Source organism: Cygnus atratus, chromosome 1 (assembly GCF_013377495.2).
Source record: "Cygnus atratus isolate AKBS03 ecotype Queensland, Australia chromosome 1, CAtr_DNAZoo_HiC_assembly, whole genome shotgun sequence".
Lineage (NCBI taxonomy): Eukaryota > Metazoa > Chordata > Aves > Anseriformes > Anatidae > Cygnus > Cygnus atratus.
The window spans coordinates 15,459,814-15,473,092 of record NC_066362.1 but is presented as its reverse complement, the minus strand read 5'-3'; the positions used below and the strand labels follow the sequence as shown (position 1 = coordinate 15,473,092).

Sequence of the window (13,279 nt, the reverse complement as noted above, 5' to 3'; positions counted from 1 at the left end):
CCGGTGGTTACAGCTTTGAACTCTGGCAAACCCCTAAATTAAATGGAGACGTGAACTGTATTGTTTTTGTGTCCTTTTTTTCATGGTTACTGACTATGAATAAAGAGAAAAACTCTGGGTTTTATCCTGTTAATGGCATCACGTAAGCTACTCTTTCTTCCTTAAATGACAAAGTTCCCATGAAAATTAAAATGTGACATTTTATTTCTTTGAAAAAGGGAGTCTGAAGAATGTGGTGCTGGTTTTGGGATACTGGTATAAGAGGGACACCGAAGACGACAAATCTCACAAAGGTAGCTGAACTGTGTTTTATTAATTTATATTATTAGTGGAGTAGACACTATTATGCTTGACTACCCACTGAGATACGTTTGGAGAGGTGGTGATCAACATTTGATACAGTGTTAGCAAAATATTGTCACTAGTTTTTGTAGTCTGGTGCATTTCTGGGCTCCATACAAACTAACAGTAACTTCCAAAAATGGATCGGATGAAGCTACTCTTTGAAGGGCATGTAATTTGCTGGAAAACTGTAGTTAAAGAGTAATAGTGCTTGTCTAATCGGAGAATGTATCGAATGAATTTCCAGAGGGGTTTGTGCTAAGCCAGGAATACTCAATGTTTTCATGAATGATGTGGAGGAAGGAACAGTGAATTTGCTTTTCAGATTAGCAGACAACACTCAGCTTAAAAGAAGCCACAATGGAGGACAGGATTAGCATTTGAAATAACCTTGACAAATAGAATAAATGGTCCCAAAGGAAATAGGATACAGTTCCGTAAGGACAGATGCAAGACCTTTTACTTAATTAGGAGTGATCTGTTGTACCAACATGAGGAAATGGTCAGCTTAAACAGCAATGCTGCAACAAAAGGTTTATAATTGATCACTGGCTGAACGTGAGCCAACAGCATCATGTTCCTGCAGAAGAGGCAAACACCTTCTCACACCAGTAGAAAAGTGGCTTCTCTAAGATGTGTGAATTCCTGTGCTCTGCTGAGCTCTGGTGAAGCCTCTGCTGGAGGAGCGTTTCCATCTGGGACCCTGCCGAATGATCTGAACTGTTAGGAATAGCCCAGAGGAGTGAAATGCAACCCACGGGGAAATGCTGAAGACAAAGTGGTTAATATAAAGCAAGCATAGAAAAGACGTGATGATAGGCTTCAAATGTGTAAATAAAGAGGAAGGGAATAAACACTTCAACATATTCCCTGTGGGTAGGATAAAAACTAAGCAGTTTCTGTTACAATAAGGGAGATTTAGTTCGGGCACCAGGAAGAGCTTCCTGACAATTAGGATGGGGAAGTGCTGGAATAGGAAGATATGAAATCATCTTTGTGTTTTTTTTTTTTCTTAGTACGGTTACATTTGTGCTCTGATTGATGCTCTTCTTCACCTTTCTCTGATCCCAGTTTCTGAGTTTCTTGGTAATGGGGCAGTAATAGTATAAAGTTAAAGGTGGCAAGTGTAGGTGAGCTGACTGGACTAAAATAAGAATCAGACACAGCTGCGTTTTTTACATTATGATAGTCCCTGATTGTTACCATAAGAGCACCTATTGCCTTTTTAGCTTTCTAATTGTGTTTAAGAATGCCATTCATTATACAAAGAGTAATCAGACTCTCAGGAACCTTCAGGGCCTTAGTTTGTGAGCCCCTGCTCGTGTAAGTGTTCTCAATTTTCCATTAAAAGTAATGTTTCTCCAGGAAAAGAGAGGTGTTTGCTTGAGTGGAGATTGAAGAAGTGACCTTTTTTCAGTATACTTACTACCTTATGAAATCAATTTTCATTTCTGGTTTATAGTGAATGGGTTTTGAGTCTTGTAAGCATTTAGCATATATCTGCTCAGGAAAATCAAGACGAAATTTTATGCAGGCACCTCAATACTAGCATTGGCTGTAGCTCAGGTAACCACCGTATAGTCCACAGGCACCAGAAATGTTTTTTGAAGTGCTTTTAAATGGTTTAGGAACTGGAATCCAAACTATTGTGCAAGTAGAAATGGCTTGTAACATGTATCTTCATCACCTCACACATAAGGTGTCACACAACTTGGCCTCCAGGTCCTAAACACTGTGCCTCAGAGAGGCAATTTATGAGTAATTAAAAAAAGAGCAGATAAGCAAAACCACTTCTAATTACGCAATAATAATTATCACAGTTGCCATTTTCTTTTCTTTTTTTTTCAGAATTACAATCCTGTTTGTCAGTGTGGGACATTAACCTCCCCCATGAAGTGCAAAACCTGAAAAAACATATAGAAATGAGACAGGAACTAGCAGAAAAAATGAAGAGCTTTCCTTTGGACTGAAAAAAAACACACTGCAAGTGCTATTCTCTTTTCTAGACTGCTATCCTAACTTACTGTGCAATATTTACTGCATCTTGTTGCTGGGCTTTTTAACCCAAAACCAGCAAAAAAAGTGCTATGGGACAGGATCTTCCCAAATCATGGTATACCAAGTAGAAAGAAGGTTGTTATTCCGTAATGTTTCAAAGGACAGAAAATAGTTGAGAATTTAAGAAACTGAAGAAGTGTTGTCACGTGTCTGTTTACTTGTTAAATAATCCTGTTCTGGGCAACTATGGCTCAGCTTCAGGGTAACTTTGTTCATCCGGTTTTCGATCCCCGTTAAACTGGTAATAAGCCAGGAGCCTGTAAATGGCTCTTGTTTACTTCATTTTCTCTGTTGAGTTGATGCTGTAATAAGGAGCAGAATCTAAGCCTCTGTGTGCTTATTGCAGTTTGCATGTGTGAGTTTTCTCTGATGATTCATATTTTCTTAGTAAGTCAGAGCTCATGACCTTGGGCATGTGAAAGAAAACATGCTATTTTATATAAATAGCAGTGTTTAAGGGAGCATATCGTGGCTGCATTACTGCTTGTGAAAACAACCGGCAGAAGTGAGGCATCGCTGAATAATAATGAATAATTCCATGAATAATTGACATTTTTCATTGTGATCAGAAAAAAAAGTATACTAAAAAAATAAAATTATTAATAATAATTTTAATAATAATAAAATAAGATTTTTCGGAATTCAGCATTTAAATACATTAGAGGTACAGACCAGCTTCTGCAAGTTGGCATCCTCTTGCAGTACTGCACTCTGCCTTGGTCCAAGTGATGTAGTCACATAGCCCTGAACATTACTAGTCGTATATGTCTGTTGTACAGATATAAATGCCAAGAGAAACCAGACAGTGAAAACGCTTGATCTAAATGCTGCTACAACTTGTACCACAAAGAAAGAAGCACGCTGCTGCATCTTGACTGCTAGTCCTTAGTAGGACGTGCTTGTTTGCTTATCTCAGTCTGGGGAAAAAAAAAAAAAAAAAAAAACAGAGCTTTGATTTAGTCTTGCTTTAATTTATATCATTATTTTGGCAGTAAGCAGTGAAACCTTGAGGAGTGTAAGAATTAGCTACCTCTTGTGTGTAACTCCACCAGAATTTGTTGCCACACGTCTTCATTCAGGAGATGTATCTCACCGTTCCCTGGCTATTAGTCCAAGCTGCTGCTTACAGCCTTCACTGACCTGCTCTAAGTGCCTTCTTTCTGTCCATCAGAAGACAGAGCTCATTTTCTTATTGTGATACCAAAACAACCTATAGGGTGCTCCTGAAATCTCAATCGGTACCCAGAGCCACTCCTGAGTTTATTTCTATGGAGCTGAACAAGGGTTAGCGCCACCAGGAGGTTCTCAGTTCCAATTTTACAGTTTTGGAGAATTTGTATACTGGGACAAGAGCATTATTGTAGCCAACCACTGCATCCCTTGTTCTGTTTTCTGCCTGTGGTTGCGTGTGTACTGCACTCAGGATTCCTTTCAGAGATATACCCCGGTTTTGTTTTGTTTGTTTGTATTTAATGTATTCTTGTATTCTTCATACTGAGAATAATTTGCTATTTATATGGAATTTTATAACTCAGAAAATATATATTATTGTATAATCAATACTTTTTTAAAAAGACAATATATGTAATGTGATTATGTTTATTTATAAATCATTTTGACATGTAACTCTTATACCTGTTTATTAAAACCCTGCTTTGTTAATAACATCGTTTACTTTCTCATTGCTGAATTTCCAGGGAGGAGCTTTTGTGTGCAGCTTTTGTTGAGCTTAATCCCTTACATCAGAATCACAGAACTGTAGGGGTTGGAAGGGACCTCCAGAGATCATCAGGTCCAACCCCCTTGCCAAAGCAGGTTCCCTAGAGCAGGCTGCCCAGGGAGGCGTCCAGACGGGCCTTGAATATCTCCAGAGAAGGAGACTCCACAACCTCCCTGGGCAGCCTGTCCCAGTGCTCCGTCACCCTCACTGTGAAGAAGTTCTTTCGCATGTTGGTGCGGAACTTCCTGTGATCCATCTTGTGGCCATTGCCCCTTGTCCTGTCCCCACAAACCACTGAAAAGAGGTTGGCCAAATCCCTCTGTCTCCCACACCTCAGGTATTTATACACATTGATGAGATCCCCTCTCAGTCTTCTTTTCTCCAGGCTGAACAGGCCCAGGTCTCTCACCCTTTCTTCATAGGGAAGATGCTCCAGGCCCTGTATCATCTTTGTGGCCCTCCGCTGGACTGTCTCCAGGAGACCCCTGTCTTTTTTGTACCGGGGAGCCCAGAACTGGACACAGTACTCCAGGTGAGGCCTGACCAGGGCAGAGCAGAGGGGGAGAATCACCTCCCTTGACCTGCTGGCCACGCTCCTTTGAATGCATGCCAGGATCCCCTTGGCCCAGGATCCCCTTGGCCTTCTTGGCCACCAGGGCACACTGCTGGCTCATGGCCAACCTGTCATCCACCAGGATCCCCAGGTCCTTCTCCACAGAGCTCCCCTCCAGCAGGTCATCCCCCAGCCTGTACTGATACATGCAGTTGTTCCTTCTCAGGTGCAGGACTCTACACTTGCTCTTGTTAAACCTCATTTGGTTTCTTCCTGCCCATCTCTCCAGCTGGTCCAGGTCTTGCTGAATGGCAGCACAGCCTTCTGGTGTGTCAGCCACTCCTCCCAGCTTCGTGTCATCGGTGTACTTGCTGAGGTTGGACACTATTCCCTCATCAGTTCTTAACCCACTTTACTGTCCACTCAACTATCCCACACTCTCAGCTTTGCTAGCAGGAGTCGAGGGAGACAGTATGCTAAAGTCAAGGTAGATGACATCCACTGCTCTCCCCCGTCTACCCAGCTGGTGATGCCATCATAGAAGGCAACGAGGTTGGTCGAGCACAACTTCCCCTTAGTGAATCCATGCTGACTACTCCTCATAACCTTCTTCTCTTCCTTTTGCTTGGAAATAGCATCCAGAACAAGCTGTTCCAACACCTTTCCAGGAACAGAGGTGAGACAGACTGGCCTGTAGTTTCCCAGATCCTCCTTCTTGCCCTTCTTGAAGACCGGAGTGACACTGGCTATCCTCCAGTCTTCAGACACCTCTCCTGTTCTCCAAGACCTTTCAAAGATGATAGAGAGTGGTTCGGCGATCACCTCCGCCAGCTCCCTCGGCACACGTGGATGCATCCCATCGGGGCCCATGGATTCATGTGCATTGATTCCACTCAGATACTCCCAAACCACTCCCTCGTCAAACGGAGGGGAGATCTCCGCTTCCCAGATGCTTTCTCCTCCCTCTGTGGTCCAGGAGTCCTGGGGGGCAGTCTTTGAGGCAAAGACCAAAGCAAAGAAAGCATTCAGTATCTCCACCTTCTCGGCATCCCCCGTTATCAGGGCACCCCCCCTCGTTCAGCAGGGGACCCACATTATCCCTAGTCTTCCTTTTACTGTTTACATACTTAAAAAAAAAAAAGAAAACTTATTACCCTTTATCTCCTTTGCCAGCTTCATCTCCAGGTGGGCTTTCGCCTTCCTCCCTGCAGGCCCTGAGAACACTCCTATACTCCTCCCAAGGGGTAGGGTCCATTTTTCCACATTTCATAGACCTTCCTCTTCCTTTTGATCTTGTCGATGAGCTCCTTGCTCATCCACGCAGGTCTCCTGCCCCTCTTCCCCAGTTTCCTATTCTTCAGGATGCACCGATCCCCAGCTTGGAAGAAGTGCTGCTTGAATGTTGCCCAGCTCCACCACCTGCGTCAGAAAATTATCTTCAATGTATTGTAGAAACCGTTTGGACTGCGTGTGCCTGGCCGAGTTGCTTACCCAACAGCTGTCTGGATAATTAAAGTCCCCCGTGAGAACCAGTGCCCAGGATCTTGATGCTACTGTCCTTCCTAAAGAGGACATAGCCCTCCACTTCCAGTCATGCAAGCTGTCCCACCACGTCTCCATGATCACGATGAGATCGTGGCCCCACAACCGTACACAGATCTTGAGCTCATCCTGTTAATTTCCCATGCTTCGCGCGTTGGTATACAGGCACTTTAGGGAAGCAGCAGGCACAGTTACCCCTAGAGGGATCCAAGAAGAGTCCAGATGGGGTATCGGGAACATTACACAGACATGTACCCAGAGCTAATGAGACAATCTACGTTATGATAAACTCTTCAGATACAAGAGGCATCAGAAAGTAGTAAGAAAAGGAAAAAAAAAAAAACTTACGGGCCGAGCAAATGGAGAAGTGAGCGAGTAAAAGATGACATTCATATTTTCCTATCAGACTTCAGTTAGAGAATTTTACAAACAATTCCTCGTTATTTTTTTCCTGGCCTGTCAGTCATCAAAAATCTGAAGACAACTTCCATTACTTGGCTTAAGAGGATGAATTTTTCTGCTCAGAATTAGTAGTTACTGTTTTTTCTGTCTGAATTAGTTCTGCAGCCGTATTATGAACTCATCCCAAGACTACTTATCTGCTGTCTTTTAAATAAAACCTTCTCCAAGGCATTTCAACACGTGTAAAAAAAAAGTTCACATGTATTGGCTGTCCACTGCAGCCCTTTTGTGACTTTACCAAATCACTTTGTTTAGTTAGATGGGTGCGCATCCTTTTAACAATTTAGTTAGTTTGTAAGTACACTGACACAGCAAGGTGAGATCTGAGAGTCATACTTATTGCATATTTGTATTTTTAAATCCATGATTTTTAAGAAAAAAGCACAAACGAGTGCTGTTGTATTAGCAAAGTGAAACTTGGTTTAGCAAAGATTTAGAAGTAAATGCAAGCAAAATTTCCAGTGTTAGCCTTCAAGAATTTGTTCTCGATATTTATGGGCTGTACGCCTACTGTATGAAGACAGCAGTGCCCATATGTGCACAGATGTTGGTAAGACTCTTCAACACAAACTAGTTCCTGTTCGATTAAATAACAGAATTACAAGAATGATCAAATTACGAGTTGTTTTTTTTTTTGTTTGATTGGTTGGGGTTTTTTTTGCCTGCAGAGTACACTGTGATGAATTTATGGTTCCTGGTATCTACCGTTTATTTATACTGAGGCAGTAAACTGGAAATATTTTTGAAAGTTATTAAACATTACAATATACTGACATAGCTATAAAACTTTTTTTTTTTTTAAGACTAGCCTACTACAACTCTGCTAAAACCAATAATAAAAGCAAGTTAAGGCTTTTGTTTTTTTTCCTTTTTCTCTGCACTGCTTTGATTTTCTTGCTGCCTGAGAAGGCAGCAACAGATTACAGTCACGTTTGTTAAACTCTGCTGTCAATCCCTACAAAGGTTGTCAGTAATTAGAGAGCAGAAACTTTAATTAAATACATAAATGTTACATCTCTTGTGTTTGTGACTATTCACTTCCAACACAGCCCATTAGTGTTAGTGACCTGAAAAGTCAAAATGGATAGAAAAGGGGAAAGAAATGAAAGATTTTTTGTGGCAATTCCATTGTTTTGCCTTTTCCTCACCTTTTGTTTATCTGCCTTTTGCTGTGCTTGTCCCACGCCACCTCACGGTGCCGCTATCAGATGCCATGGACATACACTTGGGAGACGTGCAGAGCTTTTTGCTGTGGTGGGATTTGACCCTGCTAACAGCTGGAGGAGCAGCACAGAAACCATTTTGCAGTCTGGAAGCACACAACAGGAGAAGAAAAAGAGAAGCCAATGACAAAGAGAAGAAAGATTCCCAGGCAAGGGCACGCAGCCCCAGCTTGACTGCCCTGGCTGCAGCGTGCGACAGCTCCCACCTGCCCTCCTGCAGCAGGACATCACATCACGGACTTGAAGGACAGGCTCTGGGCTCGCCCACAGGCACTGGGTCCCCGACAGTGCCAGGAGCGCAGTGACCCAGACCTCCGGCATCGCCCCCTCTTCTCCTGCCCTGCATTTTGACAGCTCCTGCCAAGCTCTGCCCACGCAGGATCGTGGTAGAGAACAACTGAGCTGCAAATAAATGAACTTTGGTACATTAGTGCTTGGTCCTGCTGCTTTTCATTGCCTTGACATCTCTGCAGTCACCTTGAAGGCATCTGCTCGCCCTCACCGCTCCCCAGCAGGGCTGGGCAGCGCTCCCAGGCTTTGCAACTGAAGCCTTAAAGCAAAGGAGCTAAGGCCAAGAGGCTTAGAAAACAGTTGGTTTCACGCTGTCACCTTCAAACGTCACAGTAAATACGTAATAGCTGCAGAGCACCTGCCGTAGCAGAGGTAGCGTGCAGCTGGCTCAGCAGAGGGTTGGGGCAGCTTCCCGTGGTGAAGCTCCTGGAAGACGTGTGGTGGTGGTGCCCCCATGGCTGACCCCAGCCCCTCGGCCTCCTCGGCTCCTCTGCCCGTTCCAATTACTGCCTGCTGACACACAGCGGCTCAACAGGCTGCAGCAGCCCAAAACAAGGATGGAAGATCAGAAAAAACACCTGATTTTTCCTCAGTAAATGTTGGACATCAACCCAGCCACCTCCCCCTGTGCAATGGGCTGGGATTGGGGGCACAGGGAAGCAAAAAAATAGTAGCTCCTGTCATCATCCCCCACCAGTGCCTACATCCCAAGATGGTGCTGTTGGTGTGGGGACGGGGATATATCCCTGCACGTTCCTCCCTGGGGGCTGACAGGGATCTGGGCTACAAAGGGCAATCATCACAGCAGCAGAGTGAGGCGGCAGCCATCTTGTGAAATGGGCCCATCATGTCCCCAGCTGCTGGGCACCTGCCCCAGGCCTCTCCTCGGGGCTGGGACAGCAGCAAAAGTGGGGTCCAAAGCCAGAAAACACCCCTAAATCCTGCCAGGCTTGGGCAAGCCCTTACACAAACGTCTGGGGAAGCTAATTACACACACTAGCTCTGTTATATTACTGTAAGCATTTCCTGCTGAGCGCTTGCATAAAGCCATGCGAACATTGCCATTTTTAAGCCCTCTACCTTGGATGCTTAGAGCAGGGCTGGCCCTTCTCCACCTTGTCCCAGCCAGACTTCTCTGGGAAGAAGGGCTCTTGGTCTTCCTTCAGAGCTCCAGCTGCTCATGGTGCTGCTGGCCAGGTAAAGGGAGATGTTCCCTCCTGCCCGACGGCCATGGACTGCTGCAGCCGCAACTCTTTCTGCGTTACTCTAACACTGTCGGGTTTAGGCAGCTGGTGTATCTCAAAGGAAGCTGTTAAATTGCATTGCACAAGGTTCAATGAGTTTGATAGCACTTCGAAGAGGTCTGACTTTGAAAGGTAGATTTCTGAACCTAAAAGGAAAACCCTTCTGCAGAGCCCCTGCCCCTGGCTGAAGCAGCAGAGCAACAGCATCCCCAGCTGGGCGGAGGCAACCAGGCTCAACTACCACAGTTGGTCACACTTGCTCTTAATAACTAACTGCTAGCCAGATAATTAAGCTTTGGTAATTAGTAATTCTCAAATATTTTCCATGCATCAAAATTCACCTCTTCCCCCCCCCCCTTCATAATAATTGTATGAGCTGAGCGTTCTGCAAATCACAGAAAACCTCACAACACATTCATGCTTTCTTTTGTTTTCCTTGCAAATAATAATTAAAAAAAAATTCAATTCCCAGGTATTACAGCTAAATCCAGGAGGGGACGCAAACACCTGAGCTCTGCAGGGGCTAAGAAGTGCAACTCTCTGGTCCAGCATCACAACTGTGCAGAGCACTGAGTCCTGCTGGAAAAGCCTGAAGTCCCCATAGCTGAAGCTGGAAAAAAGAAAAAAGAGGAATACCCAAGGTGGGTGGTTTTGCAAGCCATGTCACTTCTCGGTGGCACTGGCACTGAGAGGAGCCCTTGGAAAAGGCAGATGCAGACAGGGTCTCAGGGTATGGGGGGAGACATCTGCTTACAGGATGCTGGTGGCCTTGGTCCTGGAGATGAGCAGGGATGGTCCTTCCTGGAGGAGCTCAGAAAGCCTCTGGCCTCCACAAATCCAAGCCTGTAGATAAGGGCACAGACAGGCAATCTGCACAGTCTTGCCCAACTTGCCTTGTCCATGGTGAGGCTCCTGGCTGGAGACTACAGCCCACAACACCTCTGGTGTTGGCACAGCAAAGCTGAAACAACAGCTTCTTCCTGGGACAGTGGAGACCTGAGCACGGCTGCCTGCAGGGCCTCTGCTCACCCAGAGCCTGCCAGGCACCCGTTTGCAATTGCCTCTTGCCCCCAACACCAGGTTTCTCCCCAGCTCAAGCCAAACTTATCTCTGTTTCACACTTCAAATGACTGGACCTCACACTTTGAGCATCTCTCCCTCTACATGTCAAAAAAAAAAAAAAGCCACAAGACCAGATTTTGCTAGAATCTTTTCATGTGGAAGCCAGAAGGCTTTCGTTTGCCTTCAGCCCTCCCCCACAGAAGGCAAGCTGTGATGCTGCCGCCCAACATCAGTTTGTGCTTTAATGAATTATGAGCCAGCAGTTCAGTTCTGGGGCCTCTGGGAAGCAGACCGAAGCAGCTGCAGACAGCACGCGTAAGAGAGCAGCTGTGGCTTGAGCCGCACAGCAGAAGAAGGGAGCACACCCCATGCCACTGCTCTGTTTGCCACCTCAAGGACACTCAGGATGCCCTCCCTTTGTGCCCAGGTCGATCTCCTCCCCAGCCCCTGCACCAGCCAGCATCAGCACCCAAGGTGCCCCTGCACTGGGCAGCCAGGGCAGGATTTTCACAGTTAAAGCACCCAGAGCAGGTGATCAGGCCTCAGCTGAAGTCCTGACACAGCAGCGCTTCCTTTTTGTCCATAGCAGGGCTTTGATCGAGACCTTGGGAGGGCAGAACAAAAACACCACGCACTTCGGGTCAGCCAGCATCACCCCCTGAACTCAGCACGGCTGTGTCCATCCCTGCCGGTGAGGGCCCCCGCTGCTGTCAGCACAGCATTTCACCGCTTCCTTCCTATTTTCATGTAATTTTGGAAATTTTCCATCAGACTTCCACACCAACATCCACTGGGCAAACTAAGGACAGGACCAGGAGCGGAGCTATCTTGTCACTGCAGAATAAGCGCTTTTACAGAGGCTGACACTCTGCTAGCTCTCTATTTACCTGGAGCGACACCAACAATTCCAGCACAGCGCTACTGAGAATTACAAAAATAGAAACCACCTCCCTGGGGGGCTAACACAGGAGCAGGAATTCTGGTGGAAGTCCTGGAAACGGGCTGAAAGTCCTGCCACACACCTTCAGCTCCGGCAGCACTGCGGAGCTCGGGGCAGCCTCGGCACCACCCAGGTCACACCAGAGGACAACCTGGAGCGAGGTGCAGGACAAGAGGTGACGCTCGCTTCCAGAACCCTGCACAGAAAATGAACCACCAGGAGCATCGCTACGGGAGTAGTGACTGCGACTGGCCCAGAAGATGCTCTTGCACTCTTGTCAGTTCTTGCAGGAGATTGCTGGGGAGAGGAAATAGTCACAAAGCTTGTGCACAGCAACAACTCAACAAATGCTCACGCAGCCCCAAGGTCCAGCTGCAGCTATCGGACAGCAGTAGGCTGCACGCAGCATCCTTACACAAAGCGTAACTCCTATTCATTGAGCGCGCACAGAAGGCGGAGAGAAGCCTCCGCAGCTCTTGATGCACCCGACAATGCGTGAGACTGCCAAGTCGGGGTCTTGCCCATTTACAGTGATCAGAATCCACAATCAAGGATCAAAGAAGGGCTACTGCAGGGAGGAGGAGGAAGTTACTTTGTGTATGGGGACTGTAAGGTGGAATTAAAACACAGAGAGAGCTGCAAGGAGGCAAAACTTTAAGCCATACCTCTCCCAGGTAGAGAGCCAACAATCTTCTCAGTGGGAGTGAATCGCTTACAGTTTCTTCTGGCCACCTCCAATTTCTCACCATTACACCGGAGAACTTCTTAGCCAGCAACAAACAACTTCTGCATCAGCTGCTTGGTATTAAATAATTGCAGCAGGCTCAAGAACTGAGCAAAGCAGGAAGCCGGCATCGTTTCATTGCCAGTAGCAGAAAGGCAGCAGCACAAGGAGCGAGGCACCTCCAGAAGTGCCCGTGTCTCCGCATCCTGAAGGGAAGAGCAGGCCTGCACACACTGTGGGGATGCACAAGACCTCTGCCACTGGACTCAGAAAGCCGTGCCACTGCCCCCCACAGTTAAAATGGGTAAAATTGAGTAGTGGAGAAGTTGCTCTATGGCAGAGCTGAAAGCTTGCTCCCTCAGCAAAATTGTCTTGTAAGGGCGGAAAAGGGAAACCTCTGCTTACCAAAGCACCTCAGACTCACAGAAGACTCATCTAGAAAGACAGGAGAAGGTGACGCTGCCCTGCTCCTGTGCCAGGAGGAACTAGAGATGCTTGGGAAAGGACACCGAGCCATGGCAGAGGAGAAAGATGAAGCACCTCAGAACGCTGACCTGCAGCGCCAAGCCTTTGCTAGGGCACGGGAAGCAGCAGGCAGAGTCCCGTAGGGCTTCGAGAAGCGTTAGCAACTCGACATCAGCTGTACATGCAGACAAGGACATTTTCTCTAAACAAGAGACTACCACCAAGTCCAAAACACCAGACACGTCTTACATTAACCAAGTGTTTATTAACATGGTTTAATTAACCACCTTGGTTTATTAATTTTAACATCAATATCAGAGATGTGATCAATGTGATCACACTCCTCCTGCTTTAAGTAGCGTGGGCAATATATTATACAGGGCACCCCTGGAGCCGCATCCTCTCACACAGAACTGAACGGCCGAACGACAAGGCACAGGCTGACTCCCTGACCTCGCTTCTGTCCGTACGGTTAATCACTGCCGAATTTATCCCAAATGTGTGTCTGCCTCTGACAGTTCCTAAGCAATGGTGCTGACTGCTCAGAGCTCAGCTCGTCACATCGGTCCTTGAAGAGCTCAGAGGGAGGATCTCCGTGAGCCACCTCCTGAGAACAGGAGGCACCCAGGGCAGAGCCAGTGGCTGCAGAGACA

The 13,279-nt window shown here is 46.4% G+C and overlaps 1 protein-coding gene across 1 annotated transcript in view; it reads left to right on the top strand.

Annotated features, from left to right (window-relative positions):
- Positions 1-3,999, top strand: part of LRRK2 (leucine rich repeat kinase 2) — a 71,362-nt gene extending 67,363 nt beyond the window's left edge. The window contains 2 exon segments of the mRNA XM_035549273.2: positions 219-293; positions 2,191-3,999. Coding sequence (XP_035405166.1) covers positions 219-293; positions 2,191-2,312 — 197 coding nt within the window. The 3' untranslated portion in view covers positions 2,313-3,999.
- Positions 4,000-13,279: the final 9,280 nt, after the last annotated feature.